This window comes from Magnolia sinica, chromosome 1 (assembly GCF_029962835.1).
Source record: "Magnolia sinica isolate HGM2019 chromosome 1, MsV1, whole genome shotgun sequence".
Lineage (NCBI taxonomy): Eukaryota > Viridiplantae > Streptophyta > Magnoliopsida > Magnoliales > Magnoliaceae > Magnolia > Magnolia sinica.
In genome coordinates, this window is record NC_080573.1 from 782,669 (window position 1) to 805,441 (window position 22,773).

General features: G+C 41.2%; 2 protein-coding genes across 2 annotated transcripts in view; one reads left to right on the top strand and one right to left on the bottom strand.

The window, feature by feature from the left end:
• The first annotated feature begins 2,339 nt into the window (after positions 1 to 2,339).
• On the top strand, positions 2,340 to 16,521 carry LOC131230620 (indole-3-acetic acid-amido synthetase GH3.10). The gene is made up of 4 exons (XM_058226546.1): positions 2,340 to 2,784; positions 3,640 to 3,741; positions 5,002 to 5,819; positions 15,821 to 16,521. Exons 1-4 carry the CDS (start codon positions 2,468 to 2,470, stop codon positions 16,354 to 16,356), a joined length of 1,773 nt encoding a protein of 590 aa, XP_058082529.1. The 5' UTR covers positions 2,340 to 2,467; the 3' UTR covers positions 16,357 to 16,521.
• Positions 16,522 to 20,226: 3,705 nt separating this feature from the next.
• The window catches only part of LOC131230699 (helicase-like transcription factor CHR28), a 29,502-nt gene continuing 26,955 nt past the window's right edge, over positions 20,227 to 22,773 (bottom strand). Inside the window, exon 12 of the mRNA XM_058226665.1 lies at positions 20,227 to 20,846. Within this exon, the coding sequence (XP_058082648.1) occupies positions 20,742 to 20,846 (105 nt within the window). The 3' untranslated portion in view covers positions 20,227 to 20,741. The remainder of the gene's footprint in view (positions 20,847 to 22,773) is intronic.

Sequence of the window (22,773 nt, forward strand, 5' to 3'; positions counted from 1 at the left end):
AAGCTTAAGTGGACCACACCAGAAATAGCAGTGTGACAATGATTCTCACCGTTAAAACATTTGTAGGCCCACCGTAGCGTTTATTTTCCATCCAATCTGTTCATAAGGTCACAAAGACCTGGATGAAGAGAAAAAAACAAATATCATATTGATCCAAAAGTTCTGTGACCCCAAAAAGGGTTTCAACGGTAGACGTTCAATCCCCCATAGCTTTGCAGTGTGGTCCTCTTGATCCTTGGACCTGTCTTATTTTTTGGTTCCAGCCTTAGGACGAGTTCTCCATTTGAAAGGACGGTTGGGATATAAAATAAACCCCATGATGGGACTCAAAAAACTTGGTGAGGTCGAGACACAATTAGTGGTGTGTGGTACAAGGCCCCGTTTAGAAGATGTGAATGGGGCCTACTTTCCGTTAGGGGTGTACACGAAGTCCAACCTTCAGCTGGACTCGGCCTGGCCACTAGTTAGCCTCAGCTCGAACTTAGCTTGGCTTGGTCCTCGAGCTTGAGTAGCAAGCTCGGCTTGATTTAGTCAATAAATCGGGCCTGCTGGATCCGTGTTCAAGCAAAGATTGAGCTGAGTTCGTCATTAAGACACAACACCTTCAAAATCTCACCATATTTGAGATAACATCAATGGTTTTACAAGTGTTTTATTAAACACCTTCTAAGCAATGTAAAAATTTAAAAAAATAATAAGGTGATGGTTTCATATACCTACCTTCGTTGCCACCATCCATAATTCTTTGAGTCATTTCATTAAACACATGGTAAGCAACATTAATATCAAAGTAACCGAGTAACTAAATTGGTTCGATTCAACTTCGATTCGAGCTAGGTTCTAGCTGAATCGATTCGAGTTGGGGCTAGCTCATACTCATTTTCAAGCTCAAAAATTCAGCTCAACTCAGCTTGTACTCGACTTCGAAGCGGGTTGAAATGTGCTTTTTTGAGTCGAGTTGAGCGAGCTAACCGAGCTAGCTCGGTTCGTGTACACCTCTAAGTGTTGTCCACCTGAGCTTTGTATCAGCCTCAGTTTTTCGTTCATGCCTGAAAATGAGCTGAAAAACGGATGGAAGCCGGGATTAAAAACATACATCACGGTAGGCCCCACAAAAGTTGGTTCACCATGCTCTGGACAGAGAAATATTATTGCTCTGCTGATCAGACAGTTCACGCTTGTGCAAGAAAGATGGACGGCTAGAATAAAAGGTCCCTAAGTCAAAGTTCATCGTACGTTTGGATCACTTAATGAGTCTTCCACCGTAATCTTTGGTGCACGGCAGATTCATAGAACACAGTCTGATGAATGGCCCAGATCAATCCCATGTCGGCCATCAGACGGTGGGAACAAGGCCCCACATGGTAGCTGGGAGGCGGGCCGTGCATTCTATAAGACCCGAAGAAGTTTTTAATGGTGGACGTTCAATAACCACTGTTTCCTGTGGTGTGGTCCACATGAGTTCTGGATATGCATCATTTTTCGGATCATACACTGAAATGCACTGTAAAAATTGATGGACGGCATGGATAAAACACATACATCATTGTGCCAGTAAATGGGGAGTGGATTAGGTGAGACACCATCCACATAGGTACGTGAGACCCCTGAATGTGGGGCCATCTTGATGTATGTGACTACATCCACTCCGTCCATCTGTATTGAAAACTCATTTCAGACAAGAGCCAAAAAATAAAGCAGATCTGACCATTAAAAACTTCTTGTGGGCCACAAAAGATTTGGATCAATATGATATTTGTGTGGTCTCTTCATACAGGTCTTTGTCACCTTATCAACAGGCTGGATGGAAAATAAAGATTGCGGTGGACTCCATGAAATTTTTATTGTTGGGGATTCAATCACGACTGTTTCCTATGGCAATGGTCTATCTAAGATTTGGTAATGCTTAGTTTTTGGGATCATGGCCTAAAATGAGCTTTAAAAATGGTTAGATGGTGTGGATTCAAGGCACATATATCACAGTGAGCCCCACAGTCAGGGGTCCCACCCTCCTCGGTGGATCCTGGGTCACACCTAATCCGCTCCCCAGTAAATGAAGGGAAAGGGAATGAGTTACGATTGGAGCTGTCAAGGCAGGGGCGTATGGACCCATGCACGTTCGTCGCCACCCCTTTAAAGAATCTCAATCTGCAACCGGATAAGTGGATCCTGTGGTTGTAATGCCCCCGTACCCCATAGAGATGGAGAGAGAGAGAGAAATTGGTCCTTTGAAAGTGATTTCAAGAGAAAGGAGAGATGGCTTTGTGTCTCTTTATTTGAGTGTCAGAGAGAGAAAGAGATGGATTTTGGGTTTCTTTATTTTTAGTGACTCGGAGAGAGAGAGAGAGAGAGAGAGAGAGAGAGAGAATCTGTGTTATTTTAGAGGAAGAGTCAGACACACCAATCAAAGCCTTTATTTAGATATCTTTTATCCTCCTCCATCACCACCACCACTTCCGAACTAGCCATGAGTAACAGCAGCTGCATCACCCATAAAGATGATGATATCATTAGCTGGTTCGAAGAGGTAGCCGAGAACGCAGCTTACGTCCAGACACAGACACTCCGCCGAATAATCGAGCTGAATTTCGGAGTCGAATACCTGAGAAAATGGCTTGGTGACATCAAGATCCAACACATGGACCCAAATGCACTCGAATCTCTATACACTTCGTTGGTCCCCCTTGTTTCGCATACAGATTTAGAGCCTTTCATTCAAAGGATCGTAGATGGAGATTCCTCCCCGCTCCTCATTCAAGAACCAATCACCACTCTCTCCCTAAGGTAGCCTCTTACTTATCTTTATCTCCCTTTCTTTCTTTTTTAATCTTTTCTTAATTCCATATATTTAACTCTATGAAGTAAGAAAACCCCTTAATAAAAGCTCATGAAATGATCTTGCTGAGGTAGTATTGTGCTTTTCCTTAATTCTTTTTTTTTTTTTAAATCTATTCCTAGTTCTGGTTATTCTGAAAGAAAGCCCATCAAAGGAATTGAATAGGAGTGTCTCCCATGTTTTATATTGAAAGTTCCAAGAAAACCATTCAAAGAAAAATGGGGATCGTACATGTTTAATATAGTATCTTGCCTTTCTTAATTTCTCACTTTTCTTAATTACACTAAGCAATTGCAAGAAAACCCATTACAAAAAATGAATGTGAATCTCTTCCTATTAATAGTCCACTATTCCTTTACTCTTTTTCTTCTGTTTTTTTTCTCTCTTTTTTTTTTTTTTTTTTCATTTTTGGTTTCCAAGGTTTTAAGTGTGGTGCATGAAGGACAATGAATATTTGCCTGAGACAATCTTGTACTTTTGTTTTCTCTCTTTTCTCTAAGTTATAGGCAAGCTGCACGGGCAACTCATTAAAGAGAAAATTGACTTTACATTTTCCATGGCAGTTTCATGATTTCCCTTTTTTATTCATCCATATCTCATCGTAAGGAGAGTGCAAGAAAGCCCATTTAGAAAAATGAGAATTTATTGAATACAACATATGTATAGCTGTATGATATTTCAAATGGTTATAGTCATTCTTTTTCTGTTTGTTTTCTTTTATAGTTCTCTTCTTTATCATATCTATGATGATTTGAATGTTGTTCCTCTTTAATTTTCTTATAAAAATTATAATATATTTGCAGCTCAGGGACCACAGATGGAAGACCTAAGTATGTCCCTTTCACAAAGCATAGTGCGCAGGCTACCCTTGAGGTTTTCAGGTTGGCAGCTGCCTACAGATCAAGGTTTGCCACTGAATTTCAAGCTATTATATGGATGGATGGGTCCTTACTCCTACCCCAGTGGTAGACTCTTAGGAGTTTCAACACCTGGTTGTGGGTTCGAGTACCCATAGGTGGTGAAATCCCACCATGGCGTGAGTGTATGGTGGTGTGTGTGCGTGTGTAAAAAAAATTTTAAAAAATTAAAATTAAAATTAAAATGAAAAAAAAAGCTATTATATGGATGTTCCCTTTTTTTTTCTATTTTTAGCACAAGTCACGTATTCCCATTGGCACAATGACATTGTGTGGCAAGCATCTCCCACCATCCATCAATGGCAGGGAGGGAATCCTATGCACTTGAAAAGTTTTAGATGGTTGCCAACTTTTCAAAAAGCGGGCCAGGTTATGTGCAGATGGGGGGTGATGTGTGATCCACATTATCTTGTATACGGTTTGGTACCCACAACTTTTCCCTTTTCCTTTCTTTTTCTTTTTTTTTTTTCTCTAAAATGAAATTTTTCTGGAGTTGGGTTCATGCTTCATAGGATCAAATATAATATTTTATTTCATTTGTACCTCTCTCTCTCTCTCTCTCTCTCTCTTGGGTGGGTTCTTTTGTTACGTACATCTGGCATCAGGCATGCCTCCCTATCATTTTCTATGATTCCGTACTCCTAGTTGTCTTCATTTCTGTCTTCTTCGTCTCTCTAGTCTTCATCTTTCTATTGCCTTTGATTTGTCTTGCTTGTCATCTTAGGGTGTTATCATCATCAGCTTCTTCTTCTTACCACAATATTGTCTATGCTCTTCATTATACTTGTAAAACAGTCTAGAAAAGTTTTATGCTTTCTTTCATTTAAATTTTCTTCTTGTTGTTTTTCTTCTTTCTTTTGCTATGTAAACATACAAATCTTCCCTATACATTTTCCTCCCCTTGTAAATTAATTCCATTTTGTCATACGTACGTGATCATGTTTAGACTATTGGTTCGTTGGGTACTTTTATATCTCAAACCTATACATCATAACATTTTGGACTCTTTATGGAAACTGATATTTAGACCTTCTCTTAATAATTCATGCTCCCTTTAGGTGTTAGAATAGGATTCTTTTGTACTACCCTACTAATTATACCTAGACTACAAAAAATGGGAGTGTGTTTTAAAACCATAAGGTGTACACATCATCACCCTTCTTCACTATTTTGGCATCTTGATATTTTCTTTCTTTTTAGAAGTTTTTCTTTATACATTTTCTATCTTGTTTTGTTATTGGGTACCAGAGTCTTTCCAATAAGAACAGGTGGAAGGATCCTAGAATTCATCTACAGCAGCAAACAGTTCAAAACCAAAGGTGGACTGACTGCAGGCACAGCCACAACCCACTACTATGCGAGTGAGGAGTTTAAGATCAAACAAAAGACCACAAAATCATTCACATGCAGCCCTTATGAAGTAATCTCAGCTGGAGACTACAACCAATCCACCTACTGTCATCTACTCCTGGGCCTTGTATTCTCTGATCAAGTAGAGTTTGTCACCTCCACCTTTGCCTTCAGCCTAGTTCAAGCCTTCACAGCTTTTGAGGAGTTGTGGGAAGAGATATGTAAGGATATCAAGGAAGGGAGTCTAAGTCCTAAAATCACCTCATCAAAGGTTAGAAAAGCTGTGTTGGACTCTTTCTCTCTGAACCCATCTCTAGCATTGAGGATTGAAGAGAAATGCAAGGAATTAAAAGGTGTGGAATGGATGTGTGTGATTCCCAGGCTATGGCCCAATGCCAAGTATGTTTATTCAATAATGACGGGTTCAATGCAGCCTTACTTGAAGAAACTAAGGCATTACGCGGGGGATTTGCCTTTAATCAGTGCTGATTATGGTGCAACAGAAGGGTGGATTGGAGTGAATGTGGATCCTTCTTCTCCTCCAGAGAAGGCTACATTTACTGTTGTGCCCACATTTTCTTACTTTGAATTCATACCTCTATACAGACACAAGGAAGACACTGAAATGGAGGATGATTTTATAGAAGCAGAGCCAGTGCCTCTCTCACAAGTCAAGGTTGGCAAGGAATATGAGGTGGTGCTCACCACTTTTACAGGTGCTCTCTCTCTCTCTCTTTCTATCTCTCTCTCTCTCTTACAATTGCAAACAATGTGTGGATGACATCCACTCTGACTATCATGCACGCCTTCACATAATGTACACTGACCGTCTGCACAACTATCACATGCTTTGTCCTCTCTCACACGCACACGCACACGAGTATATAATGACCAACCACAAAGGTTTTCACTATTATTGTAGTGTGACAGACCTTGATGGCCCCACTATAATATGTCAGTGACATCCACTCTATTTTCAAGCATCCCTCACATAATTACTCTCTGACCATTCTGCACGCCCTATCATCTTTGTTTGGCCACAGGCATAAACCATGTATCCACACTTCAAACTGGTAATGTCATGACCACAGCAATAGACGGGACAACCTAGAAACTAGGTTATCAGGGAATCTGCTACAGATCAGTGTACGTCTTTTCATCGTCTGACATACATGTGTGGCCCACCTTAACGTATGTATGGTATAACCACGCCGGCCGCAGATTGCGACATACATGTGTGGCCCACCTTAATGTATGTATGGTATAACCACGCCGGACGCAGATTGCGTCCTACTCCGCACTCTCCAGCTGGGAACGGGCAGGAGCTCATGCATGGGTCTTATCCATGCCATCCCTTCATTTCTCCGTATCATTTTAGGATAATGCCCAAAACTGAGGCAGATCCAAGGCTCAAATGGACCACACCACAGGAAAAAGAGGTGATGATGATTATCACCGTTGAAATTTTTCTAAGGCTCACCATGATGTTTATTTGCCTTCCAACCTACTCACAAAGTTATATAAACCTGGATGAAGAAAACACAAATATAAGCTTCAACCAACACTTTTGTGGCTCTTCATGAGTTTTCAACAATAACATTTTAATCCCCACTGTGTAGTCCACACAACTTTTGGATCTAACTCAATTTTGGGCTTATATCAAAAAATGGTAGGAAAAACTAGATGAGCCCGTTCCCAGCTAGAGCCGGGCAAGAGTAGAATGCAATCCACATCCAACTGCGCCATTCATCTATTTTTCCTCTCATTTTAGGGCCTGTTTGGCATCCCATGGGATTAGGAGGGATGGGATGGATTTTAAGGTAATGATGGTGGTGTCAGTGGATTGGTTTAAGATCCATGGGATTGCTATATCCCGTTTGGCCAGGAGGATTGGAAGGGATTGGATGGTATTGGAAGGGATTGGAAGTTAAATCCCGGGATTGGCCGGGTGTGCCAAACAGACTGGGTGATTGATCCCGGGATATAGCAATCCCATGGATCTTAAGACGATCCACTAACAACATCATCATTACCTTTAAATCTCATCCAATCTACCCTAATCCTTTCAAATTTGCCTGAGACGTGTTTGGTTTGAGGGATTGGAAGGGTTGGAAAGGTTTAATCCCGGGATTAGCCGGGCGTGCCAAACAGACCCGATATAGCAATCGCATATATCTTAAGACAATCCATTGACAACACCATCATTACCTTAAAATCTATGCCATCCACCCTAATACCATTCAATCCCTTCCAATCCACCTGGCCAAACGGGCCCTAAGGCCCGGATTGGGAAGGATTAGGTGGGATGGGATTCAAAAAACATAATTATTACCCATGGCAGGGATTGTCCCCTGTTACCATGAGATAAGCTTAATTCCATGGTTTGTTTGTAATACGGTACATTGAATGGATATACTCATCATCATTTGAAACTATTGAGAATAACACACGTGTTATATCTAAATCATTCATTTATTTTGTAACCTCATTTTATGGCATAAGCCTAAAAATGAGGCAGATCCAAAACTTATGTGGCCTCAAAGAAGTTTTCAATGGTAAGTATTCAATCCCTGTTGCTTTCTATGGTGGGGTCCACTTGAGCTTTAGATCTGCCTAATTTTTTGCCCCATACTCTAAAATGATCTCGAAAAATGGACGGACGGTGTGGATATAGCCCATACATCATGGTGGCACCTACACAACTTGCTAACATTGAGTGAAATTGGCACGGAACCCAATGCAATTCCATCTGATCTAGTTCCAAGCTTTTCCATTCTCCCCCAACATGGATTGGAATTGGTACAGGACCAGATACAATTCCATCCCACCTAAGCCCATCTAATACCATGCGCCAAACACACCAAGTCTGTTTGGCACGCCCGGCTTATCCTGAGATTTTACCTTCCAATCTCTTCCAATCCATTCAACCAAACACACCCCAAACACAATTGAAAGGGATTAGGAGGGATGAGATCAATTTTAAGGTAATGATGGTGACGTTAGTAGATTGGTTTAAGATCCACGGGTTTGCTATATCCTGGGACAAGTTCATCGGGTCTATTTGGCTCGTTTGGCATATCTTAGGATTTTACCATCCCATCCCTCCTAATCCCTCTTAATCCACCTGGCCAAACAGGCCCTTAGGTCACGCACCAAAAAATCAAATAGATTCAAATCTCAGATTCCCAGGTGGACCATATAATAGGAAACCATGATGATTGAACACTATTAAAAACTTCCCTAGACCACTGTAACACACATCGTAACGTTTATTTTTCAATGGTAGGGTCCACCCGAAATTTGGATATGCTTCATTTTTTGGAGGATGGACCTTGTGGGTATACAATACATACATCAAGGTGGAGCCCACAGTCAAAGCCACCCAATGGTGGGTGAGACCCGGCTGCACCTAATCTTTCCCCCGGCAGTGATCCACCTTTAGAAAAACAAAAAACAAAAAAATCATTGAATCCTGCCTGATTATGTGAACAGTCACTCTGATCAAAGATTTTGAGGGCAAAGAATGAGTGCACAGAAGCCACGTGTACAGTAGATGTTAGCCTGAGAATGACCCAAGATGCAATGTCACCACTAGAAAGAGCTATTATTACCAACCAGTTGGATGTGATTTGCTAAAATGATTAGGGAGTTTTCTATTCTTTTTTGACGTTATTAGAGGGAGAGGCTACATCTCATTGATTTGGAGATAATGACACCTAGCTTTCGAGAGACAAAATATCTCCCAAGGATTGAATTCTCAACCAAAGCTCTGTCAGCATTTCTATAACCTATCGTAACGGTATCACATGCATACATGTGCCTGCTACATGTATGGATGCACACAAGATGCATTTTATCATGGGGCAAATTACATTTTAGTCCATGCAATTTTAAGAAAAAATAAAAAATAAAACAAAAAAAAGAGACCTTTGTCCTCATTAAAAGATGGTGGAAATGTCAATTTCTAACATTTAGTGGAGGGTTTTTATAGGATATGGATTCGGCTATCAGTGTGTGTGGAGATGAATATTTTGTTGGCTTATACTCTTTTCATTTTAAGGTGGATGAGAGGATCCAAACCGGTCATTCTCCCAACCGATATATCTTTAACATTTAGCGATTTAGAGCACATTTAAATCATATATTGAAAAGTCAAATTCATCCATGAATTAAGCATGACTAACCGACCATATTTTCCATACCGTAGTAACAAGAACGTGAACGGTTCAGATCTTTAAAAAATCCATGCTGTCCATCTCCTTGATCTCAAAAAATCTCAGGTGGGACACCCCCTAAGAGAATTATACATAAAATCAATAAATTCACATGATATGGCCCACTTGAGTTTTTTTTTTTTTTTTTAAATAACTAAGACCTTTTTTTTTTTTGTTAATGATTACATCGTAACGAGACATAAGATGAATGGATTGGATGACACATGAATACCAAGGTGGGTTCCACTCAAAACCAAATCGGTGGTGTGGCCTGCGTTCAATTATTAAAATGGGGCATCGTATACACCCGATGGACGGTGGATGTCATAAAAGTTCCCCGCACGTGGCCCTTGGTTTGAAAAAGTAACCCCGGCGCCTTGCCAGAGTTTCGTTAGGCGGCTCTTTTTAGAAACCAAAAGTTCGGTATTGGAGCTTTTGCTAAGCCCCAGGCGGGTACGAGGCAGCGCATCCGCACTCACCCTATGTGATAACGTAATATCAGTACAAGTGATCCAAACCATCCATCAGATGGGTCTCACCATGCAGATGCCTTTAACTAGAAATCAGAACTTCCAATTGACCATTTGACCTACAGTCTACAGAGCAAATGGATGGTAAGCCATCGTTTTGTTTCTAACTTCATGGCTTATTTGATGATTTGACTGTCCTTTTTTGGTAAGAACATTCTACAAAGGTGGGCGAGCCCGATGGACGTCTCGGATGTCATTCACGTGTGATAAATTAGCTCATAGGATGGATGACATATTTGTGTGGTTGGTGAATAGATGACTTTTCTACACGCATATGGACGAGTAACCCAAGCTTATTTGGAGTATATAATGCCGATTTTTACGTTCTAATCCAAAACCTCATTCAGAGTCTAAATTCGAGAGCGCAATTTCCGTCGATGGGGCACACATGTATGAGATCTGGACTGTTCATCAATTGTTCCCTGCCATGGGTAGACTTCGTGAGAAAATCATACCAGTGGGCATATTCATAGGTACGGATTGGAGGATTGTTGCCGATTAAATATTAGCAGTTGCTAGAACTTGTTCCTAACCGCTCATACATGATCATCAAGACTCCTCCAGTCAGTGGCTAGGATCAGCTGAGCAGTTTGATTTTATGGGTACGTCCCATCCACAGTAGGGCCCAACAGACGAAAGGCACAGATTTCATTTGTCTGTAACACATGCTCGGATTTGAATGCTTGCTTTTCTCGAATTTGTGGAAGGGATTAAATCTCAGATAAAACGGTTTTTCAAAATTGATTTTAGATATCCGCTCCCTTTTTTTGTTACCCGAACCCGAACCCTAACCCGCTTCCCGCTTCTTGCTTCTTTTATTTTATTTTTATTTTTTTGTCATTTTCTGGCAGTAAAGTAGTTTGGCGTATGCGTGGGATTGTCATTTTCCCTTTTAGAATGTGTGGATACCACCCGATGAACTTTGGGCCACCTCGATCTTCCTTCTTTAGTGGTCTAGATTCTCTCTCTCCCTATATCGACATCTACTAAGATATGCTCATTTCAAACTGGTTGGACCACTATGATGAGGATCACCTGAAGCGAAATCAATTAATCCTGTCCGCTCATAAAGTGGGCCGCACCTGCTTTTCTCTATTATATCCTTGGCTATGCATTGTTCTCAATGGTTTGGCCCACCTGATGAGTGGATCGGGCTGGTTGTTGTGGGAACTGGTCCTCATGGTGTCGTCAAGCTATTGGACAGGTTGGATCTAGCAGTTAATTTGCAAGTTGAAACCTATTTACCACTTAAGACAATAGAGTACCGTCCAACCAACGAAGAAGTTTTTCCTTATCATGTTTGTTGGGCATCTAACCCGCCCAAAAGGTTGGACCTCACCATGAGAACCACCTTGTGAAAAATCAGCTTGATACACCCATCAGATGGGCCACGCCTGTATTTATTTGACATTTCAGTGGCTACCCGTTGCGTTGTATTGTGATGTGTGGCCTACCTGATAAATGAATTAAGTTGATGTTTGCCTAAGTGATCCTTCATGGTGGAGCCAAGCCATTGGACGGGTTGGATTTTACACACATGCATATGAAAGGTTAGAATTTATCCATCAGTCACACAAAACTCCTCGCCCCATTAGTTGAACATGAGGGTGTACGCAGGCCTACCTGTGCACTCGTGCATGGTGATCTAAACCAGGCATCCTGTAGTCCCACTAACCATAAGCTGCACCGCACCAATCAAACTATCCTAACCATTAATAAATTAACCTTTGATTGTTTCCGTCCGTTAGCATCCATATGACACCAATTAAAGGGTTAGGATCATCCAAATAGCATGAAGTTTATGTTATAGCTCACTGACTAGTAGACCTATCAAATGAACAGTTTAGATCTTTCCCATATGTGCCACGTCTGTAGAAATGACATGGAGGAGACACAGCGCATTCATGGGCCACAATTATACCATTATTGGTAAAATTAGAAGCAGAGGGTGCATTTGTCACGAACAACACAAAGGTAGGGTACCTTTTTAGAAACGGCCAAAATATTTTCTGAAAAGTTCATGTGGATGACACTTTCAAATGGGCCAACAAGATCATTGGGCTCTGACGCATCATTCCCCGAGTCTAAATACCAGGAAGTGATCTGGTGGGGCCCATCGACCTACAGATAACGTAGTAAGTGGCATCCCAAAGCACTTTTCAAAAAATATCTTCTGGACTTTTCTACTTTCCCAAAAGGTGCTCTACTTCCTACTCTCACCGGTGCTCAACCCCTACCGGAAACGGATTTCGCTACTCCCCCTGCAACTAGCCAGGTGGCTGTTGGTCGGTGCTCTGCGGGCCCCACTATGAAGTATGTCTTTTATCCATGCCGTTCATCCATTTTTACAGATAATTTTACGGCTTGAACCGATAAATGAGACGGATATAAATCTCAGGTAGACCACACCATAGTAAAACAATATTGATTGGGTATCCATCATTAAAATCTTCATAAGGCCCACTGTACTGTTTATTTGACATCCAATCTGTTGATTAGGTCAGACAGACCTAGATTAAAGGAAAAAAATAAAGATCAGCTTGATCCAAAACTTTTATGGCCCTCAAAATGTTTTTAATAGTCGAAATTCATTCAACACTGTTTCCTGTAATGTGGTCCACTTGAGATTTTGATGTACTAATTTTTGGGTTCTTACCATAAAATGATCTAGAAAAATAGATAGACGGCATGGATGAAACGCGTACATCATGAGGGGGCCCACAGAGCACTGACCACTAGCCATTGGCAAGTGGCAGGGGAGTAGCCAATCCGTTTACACCTCCACCTAGGGAAATTATATAGTAGACGTGACGTAGCAGAGCTAGTCGAACCGTAAAGCACTAATCGGAGAGAGCCAAGTGGCATATGAATTCCCACCATTAAAAATTTCTTGTGGGCCACCGGAATTTTTATTTGCCATCCGAGCAATCAAAACGGATGGACGGAGTGGATGCAAGGCATATAACTGAAGGTGGGACCCACAGTCAGGGATCCACCCGTCCCTTTCCAGAAGGTTGTGGGATTTTGATATACCGCTACCCAATTAATTCAATATTTATGTTCTGTGGGCGCGGATTGGATACTGACGAGGTCAGTAGCCAAATTGCTACCGAAGTGACGTCACCAAGCTCTGTGGACCCCACCATGATGCATGTGTTGTATCCATACCGTCCAACCATTTGTAGAGATAGTTTTATAGCATTACAAAGAGAACTAGATAGAGCTAAGGTTCAAGTGGACCCACCACAGAAAACAGTGGGAGCTGTCACACCCACCGTTGAAACATTTATAGGGCCCACAGTGATGTATTTTTGAGATCCATTCATAAGTTAACTTAGAGATAGACGAAGTGAAAACAAAAACATCAGCTTCATCAGAAACTAATGTGGCCCCTAAGAATTTTTGAATGGTGGATGTCACTGTCCCCACTATTTTCTATGGTGGGTCCACTTGAACTTTAATTCTATCTCATTCTCTTCGTAATGCCATAAAAAGATCTCTAAAAATGGTTGGACGGTATGGATACAACACATGCATCGTGGTGGGGTCCACAAAACTTGGTGACATCACTTCAGTAGCGATTTGGCTACTGACCTTGTCAGTATCCAATCCGCGCCCTATGTTCTGATACTTAGTTATATTGGTGTTTCATTAAACTGCCACATTAATTACCTGCTATCATCGATTTGGCTTTCTCTAGTTTCTGATAAGTTGAGTTGTTGTTTTTTTAATGACAAAAACACAATGCTGACAGAAAATCAAAAACCATTTTATCAATGATGAAAATACCAACATAATACGGCAGGGCGGCCCCACTATGAACGTGGGATGCCCCAAAAATCATGGATTTCCAAATATAATGTGACCATCATGTGAGCCATTTCATCATTTTCGAAGAGTTTGGGTGGTTGTCCATTATTATTATGTTGTGGCGATTTGGCTACTGACCTTGTCAGTATCCAATCCGCGCCCTATGTTCTGATACTTAGTTATATTGTTGTTTCATTAAACTGCCACATTAATTACCTGCTATCATCGGCTTGGTTTTCTCTAGTTTCTGATAAGTTGAGTTGTTGTATTTTTAATAACAAAAACACAATGCTGACAGAAAATCGAAAACCATTTTATCAATGTTGAAAATACCAACATAATATGGCAGGGCGGCCCCACTACAAACGTGGGATGCCCCAAAAATCATGGATTTTCAAATATAATGTGACCATCATGTGAGCCATTTCATCACTTTCGAAGAGTTTGGGTGGTTGTCCATTATTATTATGTTGTGGCTCACATGATGCTCGGATATATCTGATTTTTACGAGGCATCCCATCACTATGGTGGGGCTCACTTGATGTGCAAGTTGAATGGCAAAAAAAAAAAAAAAGTGGGCCCCATGCACAAACAAACAACAAGGTATCTTGGCTCAACCTCGCATATTGAACACTTACACCATCAGTTATTTTCTAATTTCTTCAATCTTTCATTTTTATATCTTAATTCCAGTAGCTAGAATTGTTCAAGAAACGTAATCTTAAGGCCCAAACACGTTCCCAATGAGGATTTGTTCCAAAATGTGCGTTTGCCTCCATTTAGCATTAGTGAATCTTTAGCAATCATATAGGTTGTGTCCTTATGAAGATAGATACTATATATGATGCACTAGGGAAAACACCAAAGAGTAGAACTTGTAGACAGAATGTGGGATCCACCTTCTCGTGTATACGTCATCCAGCCCATTCATCAGGTGTTCCCCTCTAGGATGAACGAACACAACAAAGCACAAGATAATGTAAAACTTAGTTAAGCTTGATAAGATAGTGTATATTTTAGGTGTGATTGTACATTGCTCCCTGTAGAGACTATTAGGTGACCTGGCCTCACCCAAAGACCGTAACACCCTTACCGTGAAGCCTACCTATATATATGTGTGTGTGTTGGGGGGTACTATGCGCTCGACCTCACGAGTCCGTCCCATGAGGTCGAGCTGTGTGGGCCCCACCGTGATGCGTTTCAAAAATCTACCCCATCAGTCAGATGCACCATTCCATCGTGGACCTAGATCTCAAAAATCAAGTCAATCAGTGACTTTTTTGGGCCACACCACATACAGAAGTTGGGAGGGGCCGTGCACCATTAAAAAATTCATAATCATTTTTTGGGCCCAACGAGATGTGGTTTGCAAATCCAGCCCATCCATTATGTGTGTCCCACTTGAATGAGGGTTCAGACCAAGTTTCAGCAGCATCCAAAACTCATGTGGGCCCCACCAAGTGCTTTTATATGTTTTAACGGTGTCTTCACATGATTTTAGATGGTATGGCCCACCTGAGTTTCGTATACGGATGATTTTTGGTATATTCCATAATTTAGAGGGGACCCATCAAATGCACGGTGTTGATGGTCGACACGCATCACGGTGGGGCCCACACAGCTCGAACTCATGGGAGCTTATCACGAGGTCGAGCGCATATGTATATATATACACACACTTTATATCCACCCATTTGTGAGATCATTTTAAGGCATGAGACAAAAAATAAGCAGATCCAAATCTATTGTGTACCATACCATAGGAAACCGTGGTGATTGACCTATCATCATTAAAAACCGTGGCCCATAATAAATTTTTAGTAGTCAATCACAACTTTTTCCTATAGTGTGGTCTATAGAATAGATGCATCAAGGTGGGCCCCATGCATCAAGGGTCACACTATCTTAGGTGAGGCGGGGCCGCACCTAATACGCTGCCGCTCCCTGCAGTGGATCCTACTGGAATTTTAGATGGTGGCGAATCTTGGGATGTATAGAGAACATGATGCACACAAGATAGACGGTTGGATTGTACATTATCATCACAGGTGGGCCCCCACATATCTCGAACATCGAACCTACGTGATCATTCCCTAAAAAATATATATATAACCCACGGTACAGATTGAAAATGATTTTTTTTTTTTTTTTATCAAAAAAAGGGCTGTACAGATACAGGCTAGGAGACGTGGTAGAGGTGGCCGGTTTTTTCCGAGGGACACCCAAACTAAACTTCATCTGCAGGAGAAAGCTAATCCTGACCATTAACATCGACAAGAACACAGAGAAAGACCTCCAGCTGGCCGTAGAACATGGGTCCCAGTTCCTGAGCCAGGCCAAAGCCGAGCTGATCGATTTCACTAGCCATGCAAACGTAACCAACCAACCAGGCCACTACGTGATTTACTTGGAGATCAAGGGCGATGTCGATGAGACACTCCTCGCCAAGTGCTGCCACAAGATTGATGAGTCGTTTGTCGACTACGGCTATAAGGTGTCCAGGAAATCTCATTCGATTGGACCGTTGGAGCTCTGCATTGTGGAGAAGGGCACGTTCAACAAGATTTTGGATTGCTTCATCGCCAATGGCGCCGCCATGAGCCAGTTCAAGATGCCTAGGTGCACCACCAACCAGGTCCTCATCAGGATACTCGACCGATGCACCGTTAAACGGGTCCGCAGCACTGCTTATGGGTGACAGCTTCACTTCTACCTAGCTACTATTTCCACCCACCCACTTCGACTTACGCACCCTATTTCTATTTTTGGTAATGCACTAGTACAGATTTTCACTATTCTATTAACACAAGTGAAAAAAAAAAGTGACTCTAAATATCAATAATGAAAGAATGTGATGATGGGAGCTGAAGAAGGTGGTTAGAAGAAATTAACGAGAGAGAGAGAGAGAGAGAGAGAGAGAGAGAGTTTACCTACAACGGATAGTTGCTATAAGGAAAATTAAGAAAGCAAAGAGCTGAGACTTTGGCTATATAGGTGTTTTAAAGACACATGAGAATAAGATGGCTATGATATATTAAATCCGTCGTCTTACCTGAAAAGTCATGTTTTGGCATTAAGTTACTCTTTATAGTGTCATTATAAGAATGAAAAGTAGGAGCTGCCACAGTGAACTTTTTCTGACCCCACTACGATGATATCTTTATTGTTGGACATTAGTTTATTGGAATTGGGACCATACGTGGGTATCTGAACCATTGATATGATGGACCACATCATGAATGGGGGTTCCCGAAAATCACCTCCATTGGAATATCTTATCTATCTGGTCTTGGGAACGTTCTTTCCTGACCATGAACCATTTCTACGTATTCTTGTTAGTTGTCTATCTACAAGCTGCCTTAGATCATGAATCGGGATCGATGAATCATGGCTCAAGATCGGTCGAGGATCTTATGGGTTCTCTTTATTTAGGGAAGAGAGAAACTTTGATACTCTGCCAGAGTGTAATGGACAGGCAACAAGTAATACAAACTAAACTGTCCAAACAAGTTTAGATCTACCGTGAGACAAAAAATTATGTTTACTTGACTATCTGACCATCAGATTGGTGGATATTTATTGAACGGTTAAGAATATATATATATATATATATATATATATATATATATATATAGTCCTGTTTCAAGACCGGGTCAGGGGTTCAAGTATCCATAGGTGGTGAAATTCCACTAAGGCGTGAGTGTGTGGGGGTGTGGGTGTGCGTGCGTTTAAAAAAAAAAAAGTCCTGTTTCAAGAAATAAAGATCCCAGAATCAGAGATCAGGATGGTTCGACCAATCTGATTGTGGAACTGTGATGCGGCAACATTGGGTTTAACAATTTAGATGGTTCAGTTTGAGTTGATGTAAGCCAATATGAATTTTGCATAGTAGCGGAAAAGTTGGAGAGTCAACCTAATGGACTGTCCAGCTATATAGGTGATGTAAAAGCCATCTGAGTCCAGATGCAACTAGGTGCATGGTAAGATTATAATACACTAGCCCCCAAGATAACTCCTCTTTCTGACATTTTAGGCACACTTGCATGACAAACAGAGATATGGAGGGCAGTCGTGCAGATGGGATGATTGTCGCCGTCTGATAGGACTTGCCCATGCAATGGTGGATCCTTGGCCACTCTCAAACATCCACCAAATGGGTGGGCGTGGCTGGAATTAAACAATGCCAGCTTTTTCTTCTTCTATTTGTGTGCGTCTATGTTTGCAGTGGGCCACACCAGATGAAAAGTCTACATCTAGCACATGTCTGCCACATGCTACTGTTTTGTATAGAACAAGATGTAATTATTGAAGGAGAAAAAGAGGAGATTGATATCTTTAATTAAATAGCTGAAAGGTATGCGGGTGGGAGGGTATTAGTCACTTCAAACAACTGGGAACTTGGTTGGCAAATATCAGCCAAAGAGTACCAAAGTTCGGTACTTGAAAGCTGAATATTTTCAAAATAGAAAGGTTAGGAAGGACATGATGGCCCACCATTTCACGCTTCCCACTCACTGATTGAGATTAAGCTACGACAGGGAAATCCCGGGTAGATACGATGCGTTCCGACACTTGGGCGGTGATGATAAGTAGACACATGTACGTCGCCAGGACATGAAACATGGCTGCATATGGTCCATATGTCAATGAATAGGATGCCGAGTGGATGATTAGCATGTGGACCTACGGTGGCATTAAATTCATATCAGCAAACAGCATCTGACCGCAAAAATAAAAGTAATATTATTAATAACAGACAGAGAAATGGCAGAGATTGGCTTTTGTATTGGCGTTATCTTTACCATAGAACGGAGGAGACAAGACTCGATGAAGGATCCACTTGTAGAGGAATAAGGAAGATAATCACCACCAAATCTGCGAGTTACACTCTCTCTCTCTCTCTCTCTCTCTCTCTCTCTCTCTCTCTCTCTCCCTGATAAGTGGGCCACCCTGACTTTTTTGGGCCCACCTGTTGTCAAGTTAGGGATATGTTATCTTTGCAAACCCCTGATGTCCTTTTCCATGACCCAAATTTACCGGTTATGTTTACAAGTAAACACTTCACACTCGTATTTTTCATTTTCATATCACAAATAGAGAGGGGATTATACCTGCAAAGACTGGGAATTCTAATGCCTTGTAACACCCCACTACTCCGATGTTGGAGGATGGATTTAGAGTCGGATTTAGAGGGATGGACAATCAAGTGTGGGGCCCACATGGCTGAAGTTAAAGATCAATGATCGAAATATTTAAAACATGGTCGATATTGACAGTCTATTTTCCCAGGTATTGATTGGAAGATTAGGTGACCCAAATGCACCCAATTCAAACAACCCTTATATATAATAGAATACAGTGAACAATACACATGCACTATTTGTGGGCCCATCTTGATCCGAACGGTACAATCCAATTTATCCATCTTGTGCATCCATTGATGCTCGATTGATTCATCAATCAGTCCACAATAAGGAACAACTGGAATTAGACACTCACCGTCAAAAACCTTTCAGATTATGTGGGACTCACTGTGAACGGTATGGTACATCCAATCCATCCATCATGTTCGTCCGTTTCGTTGATGCTCTCCATAGCCCCAAAAAATAAATAAATAAAGCCCTTTATATGCACTTTCAATACTTCGCCAGGTTTTGCAACACTCTATATATGGTAAATACCAACTTTCTGTAAACACTTTACCTGTGAAACTCTTTTCAAGCGCATAGATTTTACAACTTAAAATTTTATAGGCATCCAAACAACCCCAAAGGTCAGAAAGAAGCAGGCAAAGGCAGCAAGAACTGGGGCACACGTGCTCAAGCACAACCTACTTCACACTTTTATTTTTTTCCATGAAGTTCACAGTCCACCTTCATTCCCCTGGATGAGGGCTGAATTTCACACCCTAACATTGTACAAAAAAAGTCCAGATCAATGCATTGATTGAATTGCCCCCAATTGGCAACTGAAACGGGGCCTACCGAGAACACACTGGACCCCACCAACTTTTTTCTGTGTGGCCATGCATCTTTTTCTTCCTCCCATGAGAAATCTGTTCCGTGCATTGTTGCAGCCATTTCCTAAAAGGTTTTTTTTTTTTTCGTTAGTTTGTTAGTACACCCCACTGTCAGTTCACACTTCACTGTTAGCCACCCCCACTAGGGATCGATACCTATTTCCTGAAAGGATTTTGATATAACAGGATATCTGCGCCATAGGATACAGCTGAGACTCACTGACATACATATGGCATAACCCCACTGTAAATAGGTTACAAGCCAAATTTTACAGTGGAAGTACGAAGTAGGATCCTAGGCAGTAAAAAACAGTCAAATTCAACAAATAAATGTCCATTCATTAGAAGCAATGATTATCTAAGTAAATCTGATTTTGAGTTCTATATTGATTCCACCCCATTTGGGCTGGTTCAGATTTAATGTACATGCCACGTTTAAAGGATTCTTGTCTGTATCCAACATATGGAAACAGTGTGCTGTATCAAAATCCAACCTTCCTCTTTAAAAAATTGATAACAGGAAAAGCTCATTAACACACTGAATCAAAATTCAAAAAATACGCCCAACTTTTCCTATATCAAAAAATAACAAGCCATGTCTTACAATTCAAATTTCCAATGAACTTCCTCATCTTTTCTTCTATGTTGGCTATAGATTTCCAAATCCTCTTCACAGAATACAATTGCAATTAGAAAGAAAGAAAAAAAAAAGGCAATGCCCTATAAAACTAACTGTGCAGATTCTACAGATATTATTCACAGATGCAGCTGTCTGATGAGATACCTCATAAGATTCCCTCCCCAATATACTTAAAGCTACTTGTTTGTTAGTGAAAGTTTCTTCCTCTGCTCTTTTTTTTTTTTTGAAGTCAGCAAGAAACTAGCCTAGAATGTCGCTGCCGATGCACACTAAACCCTCTCATGATGCCCTTATGCGGTGCCCCGACAAGATGTGTGGCATTGAAATTTGTGGCTGGAAAGGAATGCCCTTGGTTAAAGCCCATGTGTCTATCAGCCAACACACAATCATGATTTTAAAATTTATAAAAAAAAAAAAAAAACAATCATGCCATAAACAGATACTCCAGGTCCTCCACTGTAAGCCGCGTCTGGCGACCACCCGTTTCATCCTCCCCAAATGCAGATGCAACCATCTCCCTCTTCTTTTCCTACAAACCCAAAGTTCTTGCATGAAAATCACAGTTGTACAAGGAACAAAAAGAACTAATGCATGGCATGACTCAATAAAATATCTGGTAAATTCTACTGGCAAAAATGTCCTCTTGATCAAAATTATAAAGATTTTAAAAAATAAATATATAATAAGGACCAGCGATAAGGACATATCACCATCTACAACATATGAAGAAAATCCAAACTTTCCCAAAAGCTATCCTACATAGGTTATTCAATAAGGCCAACATAGGACTATGTACAACATGTCAAATAGCATCCCCATCCCAGTTAATGAAAGAGATCAGAGAAGAAGGCAGAATACATAAAACATGACAACACATGGGAAAAATAATATATATATATATATATATATATATATATATATATGGGAAATGGTACTATGAGGTCGACCTCATGGGAAGTTCCCATGAGGTCAAGCTGTGTGGGCCCCACCATGATGTGCGTCAAACATCTACCCCATCAGTCAGATGCACCATTCCATGGTTGGTCACGGGCTTAAAAATCAAATCAATCCATGACTTGGGTGGGCCACACCACATACAACAGTTGAGGGGGGTTACCCTCCCATTAAAACATTCATAATCATTTATTGGGCCCACCGAGATGTGGTTCACAAATCCAGCCCATCCATTGTGTGTGTCCCACTTGGATGAGGGGTCAGACAAAGTTTAAGCTGCATCCCAAACTAAGGTGGGCCCCACCAAGTGCTTATATATATATATATATATATATATATATATATTTATTAGTCATGTCTTCACATGGTTTTAGATGGTATGGCCCACCTGAGTTCCGTATATAGCTGATTTTTGGGATATCCAATAACCTAAAGGGGACCCGTCAAATGCACGGTGTTGATGTTTGACACATATCACGGTGGGGCCCACGCAACTCGACCTCATGGGAAGTTCCCATGAGATCGACATTATAGTACCATTTCCCTATATGTGTGTGTGTGTGTGAAACAAAACTTCCCCAAACCCCTTATCCCATATAGGTTATTCTAGAAGGCCAAAATAGAAGTCGGTACATGTTATATGGCATCCATATCCCTAGTTAATGAAAGAAGAAGAAAAGATCAATATGCCATATCCCAGTCAATATGGAGAAGGAGCTTAATATCTTCTTACATGTTATTTGGCATCAATATCATCATTTAAGATGATATGGCATCCATAACCCAGTTAATAGAAGCAGAGATCAAATCTTTTTGCATCTCAGTTGGTCAATAAGAAGAAGAGATCAAGAGGATCATCATCATTATGATGATGATTATGACAACAATGATGACAAAGGTTGACGAGGACTACAATGATGATGAGAGGGTGTGGGAACCCATGTTTTCACTAGTGATGAATGGAAAAAATATAGACAACAGGGTCAGCTCTAGCCAATCCTTCGGTATTTTCCATAAAGTATAAACAAACGCAGATTGCCTGCAACCCCCGACAGCAGGAACTAGAAAGCTAGGTGGGGGGGCATCGTGCTGATTGTGAGAAATCCACCCCGTCCATTCCTTTTCCAGTTCATGTTAGGGCATGAAGCCAAAAAGGAGGCAGATCCAAAACTCAAGTGGGCCACACAACAGGAAAAGGTGGGGAGGGAAACGCGTATAGTTGAAACCGTCCCAGGGTCCACCATGATGTTTATATGCCATCCAAACCATTCATAAGGTCATTCCCACTGCACTGAACAGAACACAAATGTTAGCCTGATCCAAATCTTGTGGCCCCACTAATGTTTCAATGGTGAGAGTTGAATCCCCATTTCTATCCTGCCGTGTAGCCCACTTGAGTTTTGGATCTGCCTCATATTTGGGCCCATGTCCCAACATGTGCAGGCAAAGCAGATGGACGGGGTGGATTTCCCATAAATATCATGGTGGGACCCACCTTGCTT